General features: G+C 36.0%; 1 protein-coding gene across 2 annotated transcripts in view; it reads left to right on the top strand.

The window, feature by feature from the left end:
• Positions 1-19,957, top strand: part of Erbb4 (erb-b2 receptor tyrosine kinase 4) — a 983,956-nt gene that overhangs the window by 358,040 nt on the left and 605,959 nt on the right. For both annotated transcript variants that reach the window (XM_028765623.1, XM_028765622.1), the window contains exon 2: positions 1,411-1,562. In XM_028765623.1, the coding sequence (XP_028621456.1) occupies positions 1,411-1,562 (152 nt within the window). The remainder of the gene's footprint in view (positions 1-1,410; positions 1,563-19,957) is intronic.

The following is a 19,957-nucleotide window of genomic DNA, read 5'->3' as shown; positions in this document are numbered from 1 at the left end:
ATTGCATGCTCAGCTCAGAATGGGATGTTTCTACAACCCTACCCCTCACTCTCACCAAGGTTTAGCAGACACAGTGGAGGAGAGCAATAGGATGTAAGAGCTTGGAAATGGGGGAAGGAGTACCGTGAAATACATGCTTCCAGACTTGACATGACTGGCACACTCATGAACTCATATAACCTGGAGTTGCTTGTACAAGACAAAGGCAGCCAATATAGAATAGCCAACATTGATAAGAGACATGATCTCCAGGACCACTCTTTACTGAGGAACTACTGGAAGTTCATAACTATTAGGAAATGATAATCATTTTTATTTGAGGGTATTTTCACTTGTAGGTTTCCCATGCTCCAGGGTGTGACAATAAAACTATGCCAAGGCTACAAAAAACAACATTAAAGAGAGTGTATGAATTTGGGATGAAGTCTTGTTATGGGAGATACAGTGGTTCTTGAGATGGGAAATAGGGTACGGATATGATACTATTAAATATATTACATAGTATACATATATGAAATTCTCAGTAATAACAAAAAGCATCATTATATCTGGCCTTCACACTTGCATTTCTTTCAGCACTCCAGAACATATTTGTGTACAGATATGTTTATATACTGTATTTATGTACTGTATTATTGAAAAATAATATTAAAAATTGAGTGTGGAAGACAAAATAGGTACTAGTACACACACAAAACAGGCATTTCTATGTGGACCTTATGGACTTACATATGAACAAAAACATAACACACTGATCAAATGTGGAATATTATTATATTTACCAGCAGACCATATTCTTTTGAACACTCATGAATATGCATGTGAATGACTCTGTTAATATCAGCATTTTGATACATATTTATTTGTGGTATACTTTTAAAAATATTTTAAATCAAGGCACTTAACACATTTTAAAGATGGTATTATTAAGGTTGGGCTTCATGTGCATATGTATGTCACTTACATGATGTGCTAGAATGGCTTATTTTATGGTAGATAACAAATGATTTTTAAATGTTGTTGCTCTTATCATTCAGTCTTATTTACATGGAGATAATTACTTTATCAGCAAATAGGGTAAACTATAAATTCCAAATAAAAATATGTTTAGATGGAATTAAATCATCTTTTACATTCTTTTGTACAAGCACAGTAAATGTATTTAAAATTTATCTTCTTAAAAGACAAATTAAGAAATTCCCATGGGACCCACTCTTTGTTCTCTTTGCTTGGCATGTGTGATTAAATAATAAAAAGTTGAGATAATTTATCTCTCAAGTGATAGTGGTCTAAGACCCTTGATCACATTTGAATAACTTGATGAATTGGGATAAACCATATAGTAATCTGTTTTGTTTAAGATAGTCATCTGCATGTTATATAATTTAAGGTATGTCTTTGTCTTTTCAGTGTGCGCAGGAACAGAGAACAAACTGAGCTCGCTCTCTGACCTGGAACAGCAATACCGAGCCTTGCGCAAATACTATGAAAACTGCGAGGTAGTCATGGGCAACCTGGAGATCACCAGCATCGAGCACAACCGGGACCTCTCCTTCCTGCGGGTACATCTCTTTCTTTCTCTACTCTTTGTTGTGATGTCATGATTTGCAACGGGAGCCTTGTTTTATTAGACCCAGTAGTTCTATCCCTCTACCAGGCAGTGGTTATGACTGTGGGCAGGAGATAAGCAACAGAGAGGCACCCTCGGGCAAATAATAAGAGTAGAAATGCTGAAGTGATGGGCAGCCCAGCTTAGAGGAACAGCTGTTTCCATTAGATTGATAAAAGGATTCTATCTGTGTGTAGCACAGGACATACTGCAAGTCGGGACATTTCTGACAGGATGAGAACTAAGAAAGTCAGAGGACCAATCAGATAAGAGTGGGTGGCTTTAGTCATTCATCTATTATCTGCCTTATTCCTGTCATTTTGAAGAGAGAATTATGGGGAGAGCAAATACTGTCTCACCTCCTAATTTAGGTAAATGAAAAGTTTTTTGAAGCTCTACACAATTTAAAGTAGATTTAGAGGAAAATCGCAAGTAGAGGCATACATCAATATAATAGCTATTAAAATTACATAGCAAAGGTTACCTGTATCCTAGAAAGAGTTGGCCTTAGTGGCTCTCAACATTTGAGTTCTTGGCTCCTTGTTTGAAATGCGATGCACAGAAACCATTTGAGATCACACAAGTGAGAAAGTAAATGATGCTGTGGCAAAGGGGCACTGAAGGAGAAAGCTGAACACCAGGCAGCAGAAACAGAATGTACATTAGTGTGACTGAGGTAAAGAGTCTACTTTAATGACAACTGTGTTTTCCAATTTACATCTGCTTCACTTGATTGGCTGCATCACTAGATTTCACTGAAAACCAAAAGTGTGTTTTTGCGTACATATAGAGCTATACATGCCTGTATCATATATGCTCTTTAAAAGATGTCATGTAAAACTATAGTTGTGTAACTTTTATTATTATTTAATCTTTTGTTACAATCCAGTCATTATCCCCCTCCTGGTCTACCCTCTGATTGTTCCTTATCCCATCCCTCCTTCCCCATCCCCAAGAGGATATACCTGACCCCTCTAATCCCACCCCGCCAGACCTCCCCACTCCCTGGGTCCTCAAGTTTCTTGAGGGTTAGGTACATCTTCTCTCACTAAGGCCAGACCAGGTGGTTCTCTACTGTCTCTGTGTTAGGGGCCTCATATAGGCTGGTTTAAGCTGCCTGGTTGGTGGCTCAGTGTCTGAGGTCTCAGGGGTTCAGATTAGTTGAGACTACTTGTCTTCCTATGGGGTCACCCTCCTCCTCAGCTTCTTATAAGAGAATAATTGACTAATGATAGGGTTTATTTAAATTTTAACCTTTAGAATATGAAAGTTATATATAAATTTTTGAGCCACATGCTCTAAACCATAGTTCTAAAATTCTTATGAAGCATATTGAACTTAATATAGTGAATATATTTGAGAAAATAAAATAACAAGGCCAAGGATTCTATGAAGAAATTGACGGCTCCTATATAGTCTCTATAACTGTTATATAAATTCTGAGCTTAACACACATACATCTTTAATTTCATGTTTTATTAAAAGTAATTCTAATCATTTTCTTTTCACTTACTTATTAACATATTTTGTTCATCTATCATTGCAATCCAGTAGGGAGAAAAGTTCCCAAAGGCAGGCAACAGAATCAGAGTCAGCTCCTGCTCCCACTGTTAGGAATCCCACAAGGATACCAAACCGCACAATTTGTAACATATGCACAGAGGATTAGGTCAGGCCCATGCAGGCTCCATGGTTGGGACTTCAGTCTCTGCACGCCCCTTTGGACCCAGGTTAGCTGACAGAACATAGCCACCCTTGTCTTGTGACTTGAATGTCAGAGAGTGATGAGCAACCAGCAGATTTGAACCAGCTACTTGACACACAAAGACTAGAGAGAGCCTTTACCTATTTATTATTGTGAGAAACATTCCAGTTGGCTTCTAGTACCTGGCTGGACAGGGATTTCACTCACTTGCACCCGGGAGATTCTCTGGTACTTGATTTTCACCTTAGAATTTCTATCTTTCTCCTGTAAATAGGTAAGAGTGACTTCTTTTAGTATGACTGAAGTACTCCTTCTAGTCCCCTTCTCAAAAAGAAAATAAAATTAGGCCTTTGAAACTGGATTGATAATGGGTTGTGAGTAAAATTCAGCTGGTGGAAGGCTTGCCCTGCACACACAAGGCCCTTGCTATGATGCTCTGCATGTAGCAGAGTACAACCAGAAGGGGTGTGTGTGTGTGTGTGTGTGTGTGTGTGTGTGTGTGTGCGAGAGAGAGAGAGGGGGGATTTGGAGGGGGATAGTGATAATAATGGGGGCAAGGGGATAGTAATGAAGACATGAAGAGCAGAATATCCAGAGTTCAGGGTCTTTCTTGGATATACAGAGTCAAGACCATCCTGGGAACCCAGAGATGATACTTCACATACATGAATGAAAATATAAAACATGTAAAAGGAGGAGGAAGCGGCAGAGGAGTAGGAATCAGAGGGATGGAAGTTGTGCTCTTATTTTCTTTTAAGAAACACTGGGATGCTGTAGAGAGACTTTCCTTTCTCTCCGTTAGGCAGCATCAGTTTTGATGAAACACGTTTCAATGCACTGTTTTTAAGAAGCTCACTTTACAGAGAAGATGCTCCTGCAGCCCACTATTTATGCAGCCTCCTTTCTTCACAGTTCTTTCTGGAAGGAAAAATAATCTAGTTGACTATTATTAACATTTGACCACCAAGCCAGCACACAGTTGGTGAGAAAAAAAAATTTCTAAAACTTACTTACTCTGTACTTTATCACCACCACAAGGTTACGGCATAAAATAGAAAGCAGCAAGGCATAAAAATCACAGATTTTGTGTTATTGTCTTACACTTTGTGAACTCTCTAAAACAAGTCATATGAGCTGTGGTGTAGCGAGTAATGGGAGTGAACCAGCAGACCTCCAACCTCATTAGAATTCTGGCCAGCTTCTCCTCCTTTGTCATCCCATTGGTCTTCGAGGCTTCCGTAGACATTCGATCGTTTAGCTCTACTAGAAAGGTGCCTGACCTACCAGCTTTTATATCTCAAATTTATTTTTCTTTTTAAAAATATATCCATGCTAGCAAAAGGCTATTAATTGTCAACTATTTGTAAAACATTGGGGTATGTACTGCATTCGTAATGTACTTTATCTCTAGCTGAAATCTGTGGCTTCATTTAGCTGTATGCACATTGTTTAAAAATAATCTACATTAGGATTATAAATCAATAAACCTAATGCTTAGTGTTTTGACCTAGAATAATAACAATGTCACTAATTCATTGGACCCACATGTACTATTACCACAAAACTTCAAATCTTAATCATTATATATGAAAATAAATAAATTGATACACAGACATGTTTTCGGATAACAGCATCTCTCTACTTCCCTATCTATAGGTGTATTATCTAGGTATAGATATTCTAATTTACAAATAATTGCTTTGAGAAAGTAAGTATAATTTTTATGAGATTAATATGCTTCCAATTCTATTCATAAATAACTTGTAAGAAGTGTATCACACACACATATGAACACACCAGAGATTCCATTAGATACTATCTTAGAAAATATGTATATTAGAGAATAGGAAATGCATACTCTTATAAGCATGTGCCAAACTTAAAAGTACAACCTGCTTTAATCATATATTTGACCAAACAATAGATATTTGAATGCATAAGAAACAATGTCACCTAAGGATTTCTGTCAGAAAAGAACTACTTAGAAAAGATTTATCTTTTACTAAATAAAATAACCTGTCCTTAAATTCAAACATAGCCTTTGAATTTATTTCTTCTTTTATTTATGGAAATAAGGAAATATGAGATAGTTTTCTTTCTGAAGCCAGATATGAAGGAGCATGATGTGGGAACACAAATTCAAGTTGTCCTAAATATCCTATTACAACCTGGTGACGGTTTCTAGACATGATACAGGGCTTTGGGGGCTTTACTCTCAGCTTGCTAACCCACCTCCATTCTTGCTGTCTTGATAAACTGCCCCTACTCCTATTTGTTACCATAGGCCCCTGGTCTAATTCTTTACCATGGGACACAAGATCCTGATGTGCTGTTTGGTTTTGTATCCTGACACAAATATTTGCAAGTAGAATCTTAATTTGGAAAATGGCTCCATCCAGATTTGATGTAGGCAAATCTATAAGGCTTTTTCTTAACTGATGATTAATGAATACGAGTCAAGATCATGTTGGGGTGGGGTGGACTATAAGAAAGTATATAGCCTTTGAAATTCATACACTTGTAATTAGTGCTTCCTAATAGTATGGGCATTCTGCTATGTTTTAAAAACATTGGTTATGTTATGTGTGTATGGTTGTGATGTAAGCGTGTGTGTGTGTGTGTGTGTGTGTGTGCTCCTTCACACATGAATGGAGTCAAGCAGAGGACATTTGGTGTATTCCTGTACTGTACCCCAGTTTATTTGAAGCATACTTACACTGGCTGTGCTCTTAAGAACTGCCCAACTCTGCTTTACAGCACTAAGGTTAGAGAAACAGAAAGCAACCTTACCTTTTACATAGGTTTGGGGAGATTTGAACTCAGGTCCGCTTGCTTTTACAGCAAGTGATTCCACTGAGCCATCTCGGGCCTTCCACTATCCTCTTTATCGGGATATACATGTAAGTCTCCATATATGCTGCTGCTGCTTTCTACTACTACTCTCTGGGAAACAAGCTGTTAGATTCACCTATTCAGAGCTGGCTAATGACTGATAGTTTTCTTTTTTATCCTACATATATTCCTCTACAGCTTAATGACTTGTGAAGTAGAAAGGCAGAGAAGATGAACCTCAGAGAAACATGCTGACCAGCTTACTGAATTAAGACTTAGCTTTGTTATTTTGTTGGAATAAATAATGAAAGATTTTTGAGTTGTACCTAGTGTTTGATTTGACCTATACCGTAGCAACCCTGAATAAGGACAAACAACTATTCATATTCGACTTAAGAAAACAAAATTCTAAATTATTTACTTTGCACCATATGTCAGGCTTTAGTGTGTACTCTTCATTGTTCTTTAGTTTCTCAAAGATGACTAGAAAGAAATCCACCATCACGAGAGTGGACTTTACAGTTGTCTGCATTTCCTGTATCCTCTGCATACATCTGATACTATGACTAGGTATCTAGGTGAAGTTGAGGTTATATAGCAAGAGTAAGTAAAATCCTCCATTTAAGATTAATTTTAAAACATGAACAGAAAACTTACAAAGTCTTTATATGGATGAGAAAATGGCTCATGATATCGTTTGTTTAAAAATGGCTAACAGTGTCTACCTGTCTTTACTTTGTCCCTCATTGCATATCAAACAGAATGACTTAGTTGAGGGAGATTGGGTGAAATAAAGTGAGAAAAGTCTTATTTAAAGATGAACACAACAATCTGAAAGGAAAGTATCGCTAAATGGAAAATCAATCGCATCATATATTTTCTCTCATGTGTTATGTTCCTATATTTACTGAAAGATTATGGAAAATGTTTTTGTGGTGCATGAGTGCATGCATGTGTGTGTGTGCATAAATTTTGTTTGGAAAATAAAATAAGAGAATACATGAAAATCCTATTTTTTCCCTGAAAAATTTATATAACAGAAAAGTTGCATATTTAAATGTGTTAAATAAATAAGACTATAATATCTATCTATTTGTATTTAACTATTTTTCTTGAGTAGCATGGTTTATGTTTTTCTTCCGTGTCATTAATCGTGACAGATTAATGAAGGATGATGTAAAATCCAAAATCCAGATATTCAGAATCTTCAGTCATTAAGTTCAAATCAACTATGCACTCAAGGAGTGCAAATGAGAACAAGAATAAGATGCTGTCCTCTGTTTTCGTAAGTTCAATGCATTGGGAGTACATGGACAACTCAACTGACTTTGTGGTGAAATGGGGGCTTTTTCCTGATTTGGTGGTGATCTCATAGCTGGGTGAGACAGGAACACTGAACGAGTGGAGAGAATAAAATTATAACTTGGCACTTGGGTCAAAGCAGACACTCTAGGTTAAATGTAATTTTCATAGCTTTGAGAGTTTCTGCAGGCTTTTTCTAAGATCATTGAGCATAATGCATATGCAATTTTGTATGTATGTATTTAAAGCTGGCTTTTAAATTGAAACTTGATTTTCTACAAAATCTAATCATGGAACTTGCATTACATTGAAAAGACTATGCAGTTTATACTTGGCTTAGGAAAATATACTTTTTTCCTTCAGATGTTAAGTAACATGAAATCTGAAAGTATATATTAAGTCAAAATCTTTATATTCTTCACAAATTTCACAAAGGAAATAAAAGAAAAAATCTTATTTTAATTGAGATATTTAATGATGTCTTAAATTGATTTCTTCTCTATTTAAATTAATATTTAATAAACTATGTATAAAATTTTTCTGTCTGTGTCAAAATTATTAATCACCAGGAGGACTCGAGTTAAGATCCACTGAACCCATGTAAAATCTGACTAAACCTCACTGGGGTGGGTGGACACAGAATGTTCTCTGAGCCAAGTAAGCTAGCTCACCTAGCTGAAACATAGAGTGGAAATTTATATATATATATATGCATATGTATGTAAACATATACATACATACATATATGTGTGTGTGTGTGTGTGTGTGTGTATCTGTGTTTGTGTTTGGGTGTATGTGTGTATGTATGTGTAAGAAACCCACACATATCTCAAAGAAATAGGACAGATTAATTTATAAGGATACCTCATAGGTTCCTTTGGCCTTTGCATGTATGTCTATTATTATACTCCTGTGCAAAAGTTTATATATAACACACAAACTAATGATAGATAAAATGAAGCCAATGTTTAGAATTAATATTGGAAAATAAATATCTTACATGTTATTGGAAGAGAAATGAAAGTTATAAATTAATGAAGAATTACAACTCTAATATCTTCTAATACAGAACTATATAAATGTAAATGAGTGAGCATTTATATTTATATAAGTAAATACAAATCACCAACCATTCTATATAATCAATGTGCACCCAATTTAATTAATTTACTTTTTATTTGTGGTTGTGTGTATGCAGGGCCTACATGTATGTGAGTATATGGGTGGTATACTTACGCATACCATTACGCATGTTGAGAGACCATAGCAGGACATTGGGAGACTTCTATCATTCTTTGCCTTTTGTCTTGAAACTTGAACTGGAACCTTGCTCTTTTGCTTAGGCTGTCTGGTAAAGCAAGCTTTCTGCACCCACATGGCTCTAGGATTAAAAGAACTTGCCACATGCTGAACCTTTTACATTAGTGCTTCGGATATTTTAAATTTTAAATCTCTATCTATCTATCTATCTATCTATCTATCTATCTATCTATCTATCTATCTACTTATTTATTTTACATCTAAAATGCTACCTACCTCATGTTCCTCCCTCACAGAGTTTCTCTCCCATCACCCCTCTTCTCTGCTCTAAGAGGGTGGAGCCCCTTCTGAGTATTCCCCTGACCTGGGACATCAAGCCTCTGCCAGTTTAGGCTCATCCTCTCCCACTGAAGTTAGACAAGACAATCCTGTTGGGAAATGGATACCAAGTTTAGGGACAGCTCCCACTCCAGCTCCAGTTGTGGGGACACACACATGGAGACTGAGCTGTATGTCTGCTACATGTGTGCTGGGGGCTTTGTTCGTCTGTGTATGTTCTTTATTTGGTGGCTCAGTCTCTAAGAACTCCCATGGGTTTAGGTTACTTGACTCTGTTGGTCTTCCTGTGGGGTTTCCATCCTATTGAGGCCCTTCAATTCTTCCTCAAAATCTATCCATATGAGTCTCAGACCTCCATCCAATATTTGGCTGTGTGTATCTGCATCTGTATCAGTCAGTTGCTTGGTAGAGGCTCTCAGAGGATAGTTCTGCTAGGCTTCTGTCTGAAAGGAAAACAGAGTATCATTAATGTCAAGGACTGGTGCTTGCTCAAGGGATGGGTTTTGTGTTGAGACCTGTTATTGGGTGGCCATTCCTTCAGTGTATGCTCCATCTTTGTCCCTTCCTTTCTTGTAGTCAGGACAAATTTTGAACCACAGATTTTGGGCCACAAATTTTGTGCTTGGATTGGTGTCCTTATCCCTTCACTGGGGTCCTGCCTTGTTACAAGAGGTGTCCTCTTCAGGTTCCATGTCTCCACTGTTAGGCATCTCAGTTAAGGTCATCCTCGTTGACTACTGGGGAACTCTCTTATTTCAGGTCTCTGGGACTACCTAGGAATTTCCTCAACCCCAATTCCTGGCAGCTGCAGATTTCCATTCATTCTCCTTGTTCTTTGGGCTTCTCTTCTGGTTCTCTCAACACCTGATACTGCCCCCTGTTCCCCTTCCTCCCTCTCCCACCCAGTTTACCTCTGTCTCTCATGACTATTTTGTTCTTCCTTCTAAGTGTGATTCAAGCAGCCTTGCTTGGGCTTTCCTTCTTGCTAAGCTAATTTGGGTCTATGGAGTGTACCATGGGTATTCTGTACTTTATGACTAATAACCACGTATCACTAAATACATACTATATATGTTCCTTTGGCTCTAGGTTACATCACTCAGGATGATTATAGTTCTAGTCATCTGCCTGAAAACTTCATTATGTCCTTGTTTTTAATTCCATTGTGTAAATGAACCACATTTTCAGTATGCATTGTTTGAGGGACATCTGGGTTGTTTCCAGTTTCTGGCTAATATGAAGAAAGTTGCTATGAACATAGGAGTGTACATGTCCTTGTGGTATGGTGGAGCATCTTTTGGTTATATGCCCAGGAGCAATATAGCTGGGTCTTCAGGTAGAACTATTCCCAATTTTCTAAGAAACCACCAGATTGATTTCTGGATTTTAACCCAAGTCCCCATGCTTGCCAAGGAAGGGCTTTTACCCTCTGAACCATCCCCACAGTCCTATTGATTGTAAGAGAATACTATTAGATATATAATGACTACTAATAATATCTCATTGTTGCCAGTAATAGGAGTTATGAAGGAAGTTCATTTAAAAAATATCTTTAATTTCATGAATTATAATGTATTCACCAGGAAAAGTGTCTTGGATTGGAAATACATTTAAAGAATGGATGTATTAGGTTTCCAAGAACACGCAAAAAATGACTTTAAAGCTTTGGGGACTCAAGCATATAAACTGTTCTATTGTGTGTTCAGTTGAAGGTTTTTGCTTAGGTTAGCCTTAAAACAAGAACAATTTGGGAAACAATCCCATTTCACCATAGGATTCTTTGCTCTGGAAAGTAGAATAGGTTTTCACTTGTTATTAGCATATAACAAGATTTTTTTTGAAATTGTAATTGTATCATTTCCCCTCCCCTTTTCTGTTTGCCTTCCAAGCCTTATATGTACCTACCACTTGAACAAATTGTGGCTTCTTTTTCTTTAATTATTGTTACATGTGAGGATTTAAAATAAAACAATGATCTTGCAATGGGCTATCTTTTTAATTCTGGAAACCAAACATTAGAGAACAATCACATAAAATCCTTTTGAATGTTTAGAGCCCTCTGTATTTTGTTAGTTTTAATTTAAAGTAGAACATCATATTTCCTTTCAAAGAAATGGATTGAATTAAACTCTATGATAATTTTGCATGAAACTGAGTCAATTTTAAAGGTCTCTCTTTGGTCACATAGAGCATGATTTAAAGGTCAGGAGTTTAAAGATAAAACGTTAAAATTCTTGCATTCGGAAACACTATAATTATTTCTCTTGATCTCTAATTTGTGCCCATTCACTATAAAATAGTTCATTAAAGTATGTAATGAAAGCTGTAAAACTTGAGGTATTTGTTTTTGTAAATATAGGCCTCATCAAATGGTATCTATTTTATATAATCCTACCTAAAAATCAAAATACATTGTTGAATGTTGACAGAAGTAGTTTAAAACAAGTCAATGTTGTATTTGCTTAGAAGAATAGATGGTTTGAGAGAGAGAGAAAAAGGGAGGCAGAGAGGGTGATAAAGACTCCCTTCTCTTTCTCTCTTATAAACACACATGCACACATGTGTGTATGCACGTGTGTGTGTGCGTACACACACACACACACATACACACATACCCCCCCACACACACACGAGGGTACTCATGCCTGTTGTGGCTCCTGGTGTCTGACAGCCCTTAGACAGAGATAACTTACATACTTTTGCTCAGCTACTTCTCTTCTTTCTTTTCCATTTCAATATTGTAGCCACCAGCTATCGTGGTAATCACAGAGATTATGACATTTTTACAGTGATTTTTCAGTATTTCAGTTCTGCGTGAATATTGTGTATTCAAAGAACTTACACTGCAAGTCACATACTTGGTTGTTGTTTATAACAGGCAGCCAATAGTTAAAAATGTGCAAAGGTCCTACAGAATATGTGAGGGTTGGTTCAAGAGTCTGAAAGAGATAATTTTATGGAAGCACTGGGAAACATTCACTAAAAAAAAAAATCATTGATGCCTCAACAAGACACTGAAAAGAAGTACTGAAAGGATGGTAATCAGATGCACTAGCAAATATAGCTTCTAAAACATGTAACCAGGGTTAGGAACACAAGAAGGGACTCAGGAGGAGGAGGACTCCTAGGATGAGGAAGTAGATTATATTGTTATGGAGAGACACAGGGGAGAATTGAGCAGGAGGATTAAATATAGAGTGCCACGGGTGAGAGAGACACCTACCACTTAGAACCATTGGAGGGAACGTATTTGGAAATCTGCTATTGTAGAAGCTACCTAAGGTACGTGCATACATACATATGAAAGGAATAAAAAATGGAGTTACCAAATAATGAGGAAAAAATGTCTCAACTAGACATAATATGCCACCAAGTGAAGCATCCAGTGCAAGAAATCTGGGTACTTGTTATATTGTTGGCCAAAGGGGCTCTTGGGAATTCCCAAATATTCCAGGCTATCAAAGCTGTTGGTTGCTTTACACATACTGATGGTAAGGACCTATTGCTGAAGACACTTAGGTGCTCTCCTTCTTAAAATTGTTCTTTGGATTAAGTAGGAAACTCTTAGAAAAAAATCTCACAGTTCTTTTATGGTAAGTACTTTACCCATGAGTCTTATTGTCCTATCTGAAATTACATCACAGTAACCTTCAGATTGTAGATAGCTATATTTCTGAAATCAGCACCCTTACCTTATTATATTTTCCTCCACTCTCTTGCCTCCTCTATAAAACACTGATGTACACACACACACACACACACACACACACACACACACACACAGAGAGAGAGAGAGAGAGACAGAGAGAGAGACAGAGAGACAGAGAGACAGAGAGACAGAGAGACAGAGACAGAGAGAGAGACAGAGAGAGAGAGAGACAGAGACAAAGAGACAGACAGAGACAGAGAGACAGAGACAGAGAGACAAAGAGAGACAGAAAGAGGAGGAGTGGAGAGATAGAGAGGGAGGTAAAAATTCTAGTCAATTTTTGAGACTCCATTAAAGTAATTTTTAAAAGAGAAACCCACCTAACATCCATATCTTAGTGAGTTTCCATCATGGATATTCAAATAGCCTGTGTTTCTTTCTAGGATTTCCAGTATAGGAATTAAATATGCTTCATTTCTTTGAGGTTCCTAAATAATTAATGCTAGGATTAGGTATATCTATGTCAGATAGAATTTTAGCATCTACCCAATGTCATATCATATAGTGGCAGCACTGCAAGTATTTGTCAGATAAACATATAAGTAAACTTTATAAACAAAGAATGAGTTCTCTTATATAAAGTATGTTTTAGTCAGAAAAAAGTTCAACAATTCTTTAACTATTTACTTTTTTAACTAGTGTTCTCCATAGCGTCTCATTGAATCTGTGATACATACATCTTCTATTTCATGAAATGATTTTTTTAGTCAGAAACATCATGATACTTGCAGTAAAACTTTGGAGATTATAACAGGGATACATACACACAAGTATAAAGACCTAATGCATAGGTGGTGAAGTTTATGTCCTATATTTATTTAGCCCTAATGACCTTCAATGGTTCTTCTCAGATTATCCCTCCATGAATGTCAGAGTCTCAGTTATAAGTGAGATTTATCTCCAGGAACAAAACCAATAGAATGAATATATATCACCAAGGGGATTTACTAGATTGGCATACATGATGCAGGTTGGGTAGTCCAGTAGTGGTTTCAATGTTGGAAAGTCTAGGGACCCAGGAACTACGTAGTGTGTGGTGTGTATGTGTGTGTGTGTGTGTGTGTGTGTGTTTGTGTGTGTGTGTGTGTTTGTGTGTGTGGTGTGTGTTTGTTTATATGTGTGAAGACTTTAATAGAGAACATTATTTTTATGAATTAAGGTGGAAATGAGTCAAGAGAAACAAAAAAATGTATTGAAATTTCCTCCCAGAGGAAAGGTTAGTCACATGTTGGGTTGTCTGATGTGACAAGAGTCAGATGAATGATAGGAGAAGGAGGTTTTGCATGATTAATGATTCAAGACCACCATTATAGTGAAGCAAAGGACATTAATGTTTTTTTTCTGGTTAGCTATGTTGGTCCTAGTCATTTTGGGGTGGTCTTATATTAGTCTGTAGAAGCTTGCAATCTTCCTGGTTTTCTGTATTGTTTTGTTTTGTTTTGTTTTGTTTTTCTGTGCTTACTTAGCTTATCTCAGTTAGTTACTCAAGTTATAGTAAGCATCAAAGGATGCCTTTACTAATCATTGTAAAGAGGACTCAAAAAGCTTATAATTTCAAACTGAAAATGCAGACTGTGAATGTACCATGTTTGTAATCTCCCTTTATAATAAAAAATGTTTATGAAGAAGAAATTTATTTTCTGTTTTGAGAATTCTAGACCCATATTTGCTGTCCCATTGTCCCATTGCCTGAGACTAAGCCGAGAGAGGAAGAAGTTAGGCAATCCTCTTTGAAGGTATGACCTCAATGAAAAAAAGACCACTTAATATAGGTTATAAGAGACTCTAATACAAGCATCCCCATTTTAATTTGTAAAATATTCAGTATCAAAATTTTGACAAACTATGAAGAGAAATTTTTTTTTGTCAAACATTTGTGGTAGCTGCTCTCTTGAATGTGTGTAGCTTCAGGATGCTTTCACGTGGGAAGTGTGCTTTGTATCCTACAAAGTGTACATTCTGCTGGTGCAGTCATATATCAAGCAGAGGTTATCAGAGAATGGAAATAGCAGTAAACTATTTTAAACATAACAATATTAGAATGGACTAAATGGTAACTGAAGTGCTTTAAAGTTCCTTATTAGATGCAGCAAACAATAAGTTAAGCTTCCAAATGAGAAACTGTACTTAAGGCTTTTGAGGTCAAATACATAGTTGCCTTTCCAAGAGATGCAGTTGCCTAAAGAACTTGGCTTAGTCTTTTGTTTGCAGATTATAATTGCATCACATCAGAATCAAGAGAAGGAGCTTCATTTTCATTTGCAGGGATTTATTTAGAGAGCCATTCTGGTGATTAAAATATAAAGTCAAGTGTCACCTGAGATATTCCAACTGAATGAACTGCCTCTCAGGTAAAGGACTTTGTGTATGTCAATGATCTGTGAATAAGCTGGGTGGTTTGTCCTCTGTTCCCATTCTGTGTTAGTAAGACAGCAGTAGAAACAGTGACCACTTGATTACTCTCCATGGTATAGGCTCTGGGAAAGATTTACCGGTTGTGGGGTAATTATCCAATTTTTTTCTAAGAATTAAGAAGGCACAGATTAAAAAGCAAGCAGTGCCAATGGAAAGAAAGCAGTAGCTGGAGAGAAGCTGCCTCCTGCAGAACAATCAAGGCTTGGAGCAGAAGAATAAGCAGTAGGTACACTGGGGCCATGGTGAGTGTAGTGAGCAGAGAGGAAGCCAAGACGCAGGGACTATGCTAATAACCGAAGTATGTGCTAAATGGCTCCATAGTGTTTTCCAAATAGCTTAGATCTTTTAATCTTTTGAGTAGGATAGCTTCACCTTGTCAACCTTTGACTCCTTCATTCAAGATTTATAAGGCACCTTTTGCCATAGTGTCTCATATCTTTATGTACAATTTGTCTTTTTAATTGAGAGAGCCTCTCTATCCTTGTGAAGCAGTAGGCTGTTTGCAGTTTGCTGATGAGGGTGCTAAGATACTAAAAGGTTAACTGGCTTTCTTGGGGTCATTCATCAGTAGTTGGAGAACGTAAAATCAGGACTTTCTGAAGACTCATACTGAAGAATTCATAAAAAGTTCATCAGTGCACATAATTAAGTTCGATTTTTTCCCTCTGCATTCTTGGTGTTGAATCCATGCTTATTTTTTGTGGCTAACAAAAATGAAAATTTAAGGATGGTAATATCATAGCAAATAAAAATACTTGCCATAGTTTACTAATACTGAATTATTTTATTATAAAAGTCTCCTACTCCACAGATTGTGCATATGAAATAATTCACATATTGTGACAAGCTAACTGATTCCAAAAATTATGGTCCATCTCAGTGGCCCATGATGAATTAGCACAAGGATTAGCATCCCTTCTTGTACTGCATTATAACAATCATGTTCAGATAAAGGCATGAGATTTAAGGGTCCAATGACAGACCAGAATGTGTCTATAATAAGCAACTGGGACACTGTATTTCCAGAAATCAGGTCTCAAAATAAAAATTGAAAGAGTGGGTGTGTTGTTCCGGATAGAGGGGAAGGGAAGCATCCTTCATGCTCACACATATTTGAAAGACTTTCATAGAAAAGGGAGTGGCATGGTCTCATGTTGTCACAGAGATTTATAATTAGGCAGACGTTTGAAAGAGGCAGAATTTGGCTTTAAATAAGAATTTGGCTAACAATTAGCATGTTATAGTAATATAATGGAGTGCCTTGTGAGTTCAGAAAAATGGACAGGAACTCATAATTGAACACCTTGTATTTTCCAGGCATGGAGCCAATGGGTGCTATAAAGTACCTGAAGGAAAAGGCTAAATTAAAGTGTCTAACATATAATAGGCAACCACTTGACACTTGTTAATTCCTTCTAAGTGTTTCATATATGTGTATGTATATATGTATGCATATACAAATGTATATGCCAATCTAAAAATAGCTAACATCATCAATGTCAAAGGTTTACAGAGAAAGATTGAGTTTTCATAAAGTCCCAGACTAAGAAAATACCATAGCTAATACTTGAATGTCCGATTCATGCCATGTTCTGCCAAGTGTTGCCACAGAAATCTGTCCTTTAACTCTGAAAAGTCAGCCAAGGGGTGCGGGGGAGACAAGAAGAGGCATGGTTTCATGAATTTTAAAAGAGGTTGTTTAGAACATTCTAGAATTCTTATTTACTCTGGCTCTTGTTTGTTTGTTTTGTCATTGTTCTGTTTGTGTTTTGTTTTCCTTGAGAGTGATGTTCTTCCACAGCATACATTCCATGTTCTATGATCTTAGAAAAGATAGACAGGACTTCTGATCTTCCAGATATACATGCAGGAGGAGGTTTGGGACTAGAAAGCACTTTTGATTCTCCATTTTATCCAAAACCTATCCCCCAGATCTTCCTTTATGAATTATCAGTTCATGGAGCTTTTCCTACTTAAGTTATATTCAATAGAGGTTTGGAGTATAGTTAGTAAAATGTGGTATAGAAAACTTCACAGACTGTTTATTTTTCTTTCTTTAAAACTTCACTTATTTTGATTTGAAGGCTTGGTGCTTAGAGCAGTTGGCTGTTAAAATGCTAAGGTGCTTGAGTTTTTTGACAGTGGGATGTTAAAACTTATTAATCACTGTCTCAGCTTCAGGTTTTATTTTGACTTAGGGAGTTAACATTTCACAGATTGATCCTGAAGAAAAGTTTTGCTTATTATATCATGTCCAAGGATGCATCTTGATCTACCCTCTGAGCTCTATGCTGATTCTATTTACAAGTCTCTTTTAAGTCTTGCCTATTCTGTGTGCCTCTAATACATACATACATACATACATACATACATACATACATACACATATATACAAACACACACATGCATACACACACACACACACACACATATATATATATATATATATATATATATATATATAACTTATTAAGGTCAATGTGCTTATCTCAAATCATTAAAGGGAAAACACTAAACTTTGATTTTATAGCATAATGGTGTCATCTGGGATGTACTTTAATTTTTCTTTATGAATGAAAATTCTGGTGTTGTTGCCTAGCTGCAGATGATAGTAAACCACTTCATATTATAATGTACTCATTCACCTATTGGTTTGATTTTTTAGTGCCATAATATTTATCTCTATAAATAATTATATTTTAAATTCAAACTCACTGTTGCTATAACAAAATGATGCTCTTGTATCTCTTCCAGTAATTGTAAGATAATAAAATTATCATTGTAAAGAAAAAATATGAAAGCCATAATCTCAGACTCTGAGGATTTTATAGTTTCTGTATTTAAAAATATAGCCATCCACAGATTTAATTAGATAATGATTATCTACTTAAAACATTGCTAAGGAATGAATATCATGGGAGAGCAGGCCATTTGGTATAAACTAGCCCTAATCAAAAAGGGTGAGAGTTTTGGTAACAAGAGTACATTGAGGCAGCAAGGACATACAGTGGGCAAGCCTCCACACATTCAAGCAACTACTAAAGATATATTTATGGAAGAGTAACTAGGTAGGAATTATTGTGTTTTTAAGGGGCTATGAGAGAGACTAAGGCTGCTAAGTAGGATTTTCAAGGCTTTTCTGGGCCTTTCTACCTTCACCAAACTTTGCATTCTATATATTATGTTCAGGTCAGATCAGTTCAAATGGGAAGAACACATTCACTTTGTTTTTCAATTTTACAACTTCTATTACTGAACTCTGGAAAATGACCTATCTAGGGCTAGATTTTTTTCTAGTATAAATTGCTTGTCTCAGGATTTATTTTTTTTTTGTGGTATCATCATGAATTTAAAATATTCCAATAAAATGTCCATCAAGAAGCCTTAGAAATCTTAGATACAAGAATAAATGATATATTTTCTTAATTTAAAGAATTTATTTCTTTTTTGTCTGTGTTTAAAAGTTCTTTGGGGAAAAAAATGTCTCTTGACCCAGAAACATAATACATTTCAGTGAAGCAATGTCTAATCTTATTCTTTCTTATAATTTTCATTTAAGTTAAATTTACCTTAAACTTAAAAATATAATTATGCATATTAATAGAATAAAATGTGTTTTCATATATTATATATTATGCAATATCTAAATATGGTTAACAATAATTATATCCTAGATGTTTATCATTTTTATGACTAAAACTTTAGAGAACGTTTGATGGTTTTTAAATGAATTCAGTCTTACTGTCATGCATACTATTTCTACCATGCTTAACTTAACTTTCCTTATTTGATAATTATTTATTTATCAAGCACCATGACCACATAATGAAATGTCCTTTTATCCATATTTTTTAAAATTGCATTTTATTTCTGTTCCTTAATAACATTAATACAAGACCATACATTAACATTCTGTATTGAAGTTTCATTTTACAAAATGCTGATTTGCTAATAGACTAACCAATCAGGCACTTGTCTCTTGGTCCTGTAACTAAGTCTAGACAAACAAATAGTGATTAAAAATTGACTCACCCACATATCTCATGCATAGCACTAAAATGTCAGCAGATTCTGGAATAGGATGATTAGCAATGCAAATACCTTTCCTGTACCTGTGGTTTACAATAAATAGAATAAACAAAGCCCAGATCTCTTGAGAGCAGAGGTCCTCCAAAACTCTGCTCTAATGACTCTTAAGAACTAAAGACCTAGTTATCTACATGCTTAAAAAATTCTTTGCATTTGCTCTGGGCTTATGTTTCTCTGTAAAATCTTTCTTTACACTTACTTAAGCCGAGTGATTTCTTCTTTCTGCTTTTTATGGCCTTAGTCATTCTCACATTTTGTTTACATACTGTGTTGCAATCACAAACACAGTCAAGCAATTGCTTGACCATTCCCTTGAGCATGATGCTGGGCACATTCTGGGTTTGTGAAGTAGATCTATTGAGTCTAGGCAGAAACAGAACATTCCTCTGAATATTTATGTAAAGATGCTATAGGGAACATAAGTTCTCATTGAGATTAATTATGGCTAAACCAGCCCATCAATATAAACACAAAGGAAAAATACTATATTATTTCTGCATCAGAAATAGGAATGGAGAATAATGGCTCAGTAATAGGAATAGAAATAGGTTAAGGACTTTAGCCTCCACTGTCCCTTTAATATATTATTCTTTGTTTCAATGCTAATTAGATAAATGAAGTCCATTGATGCTTCATAAGTAGTTAGAGCGCTCTCTCTCTCTCTCTCTCTCTCTCTCTCTCTCTCTCTCTCTCTCTC

This window comes from Grammomys surdaster, unplaced genomic scaffold, assembly GCF_004785775.1.
Source record: "Grammomys surdaster isolate TR1022 unplaced genomic scaffold, NIH_TR_1.0 165, whole genome shotgun sequence".
Classification (NCBI taxonomy): domain Eukaryota; kingdom Metazoa; phylum Chordata; class Mammalia; order Rodentia; family Muridae; genus Grammomys; species Grammomys surdaster.
The sequence above is the reverse complement of the archived record's forward strand: the minus strand, read 5'-3'. Positions and strand labels throughout refer to the sequence as shown.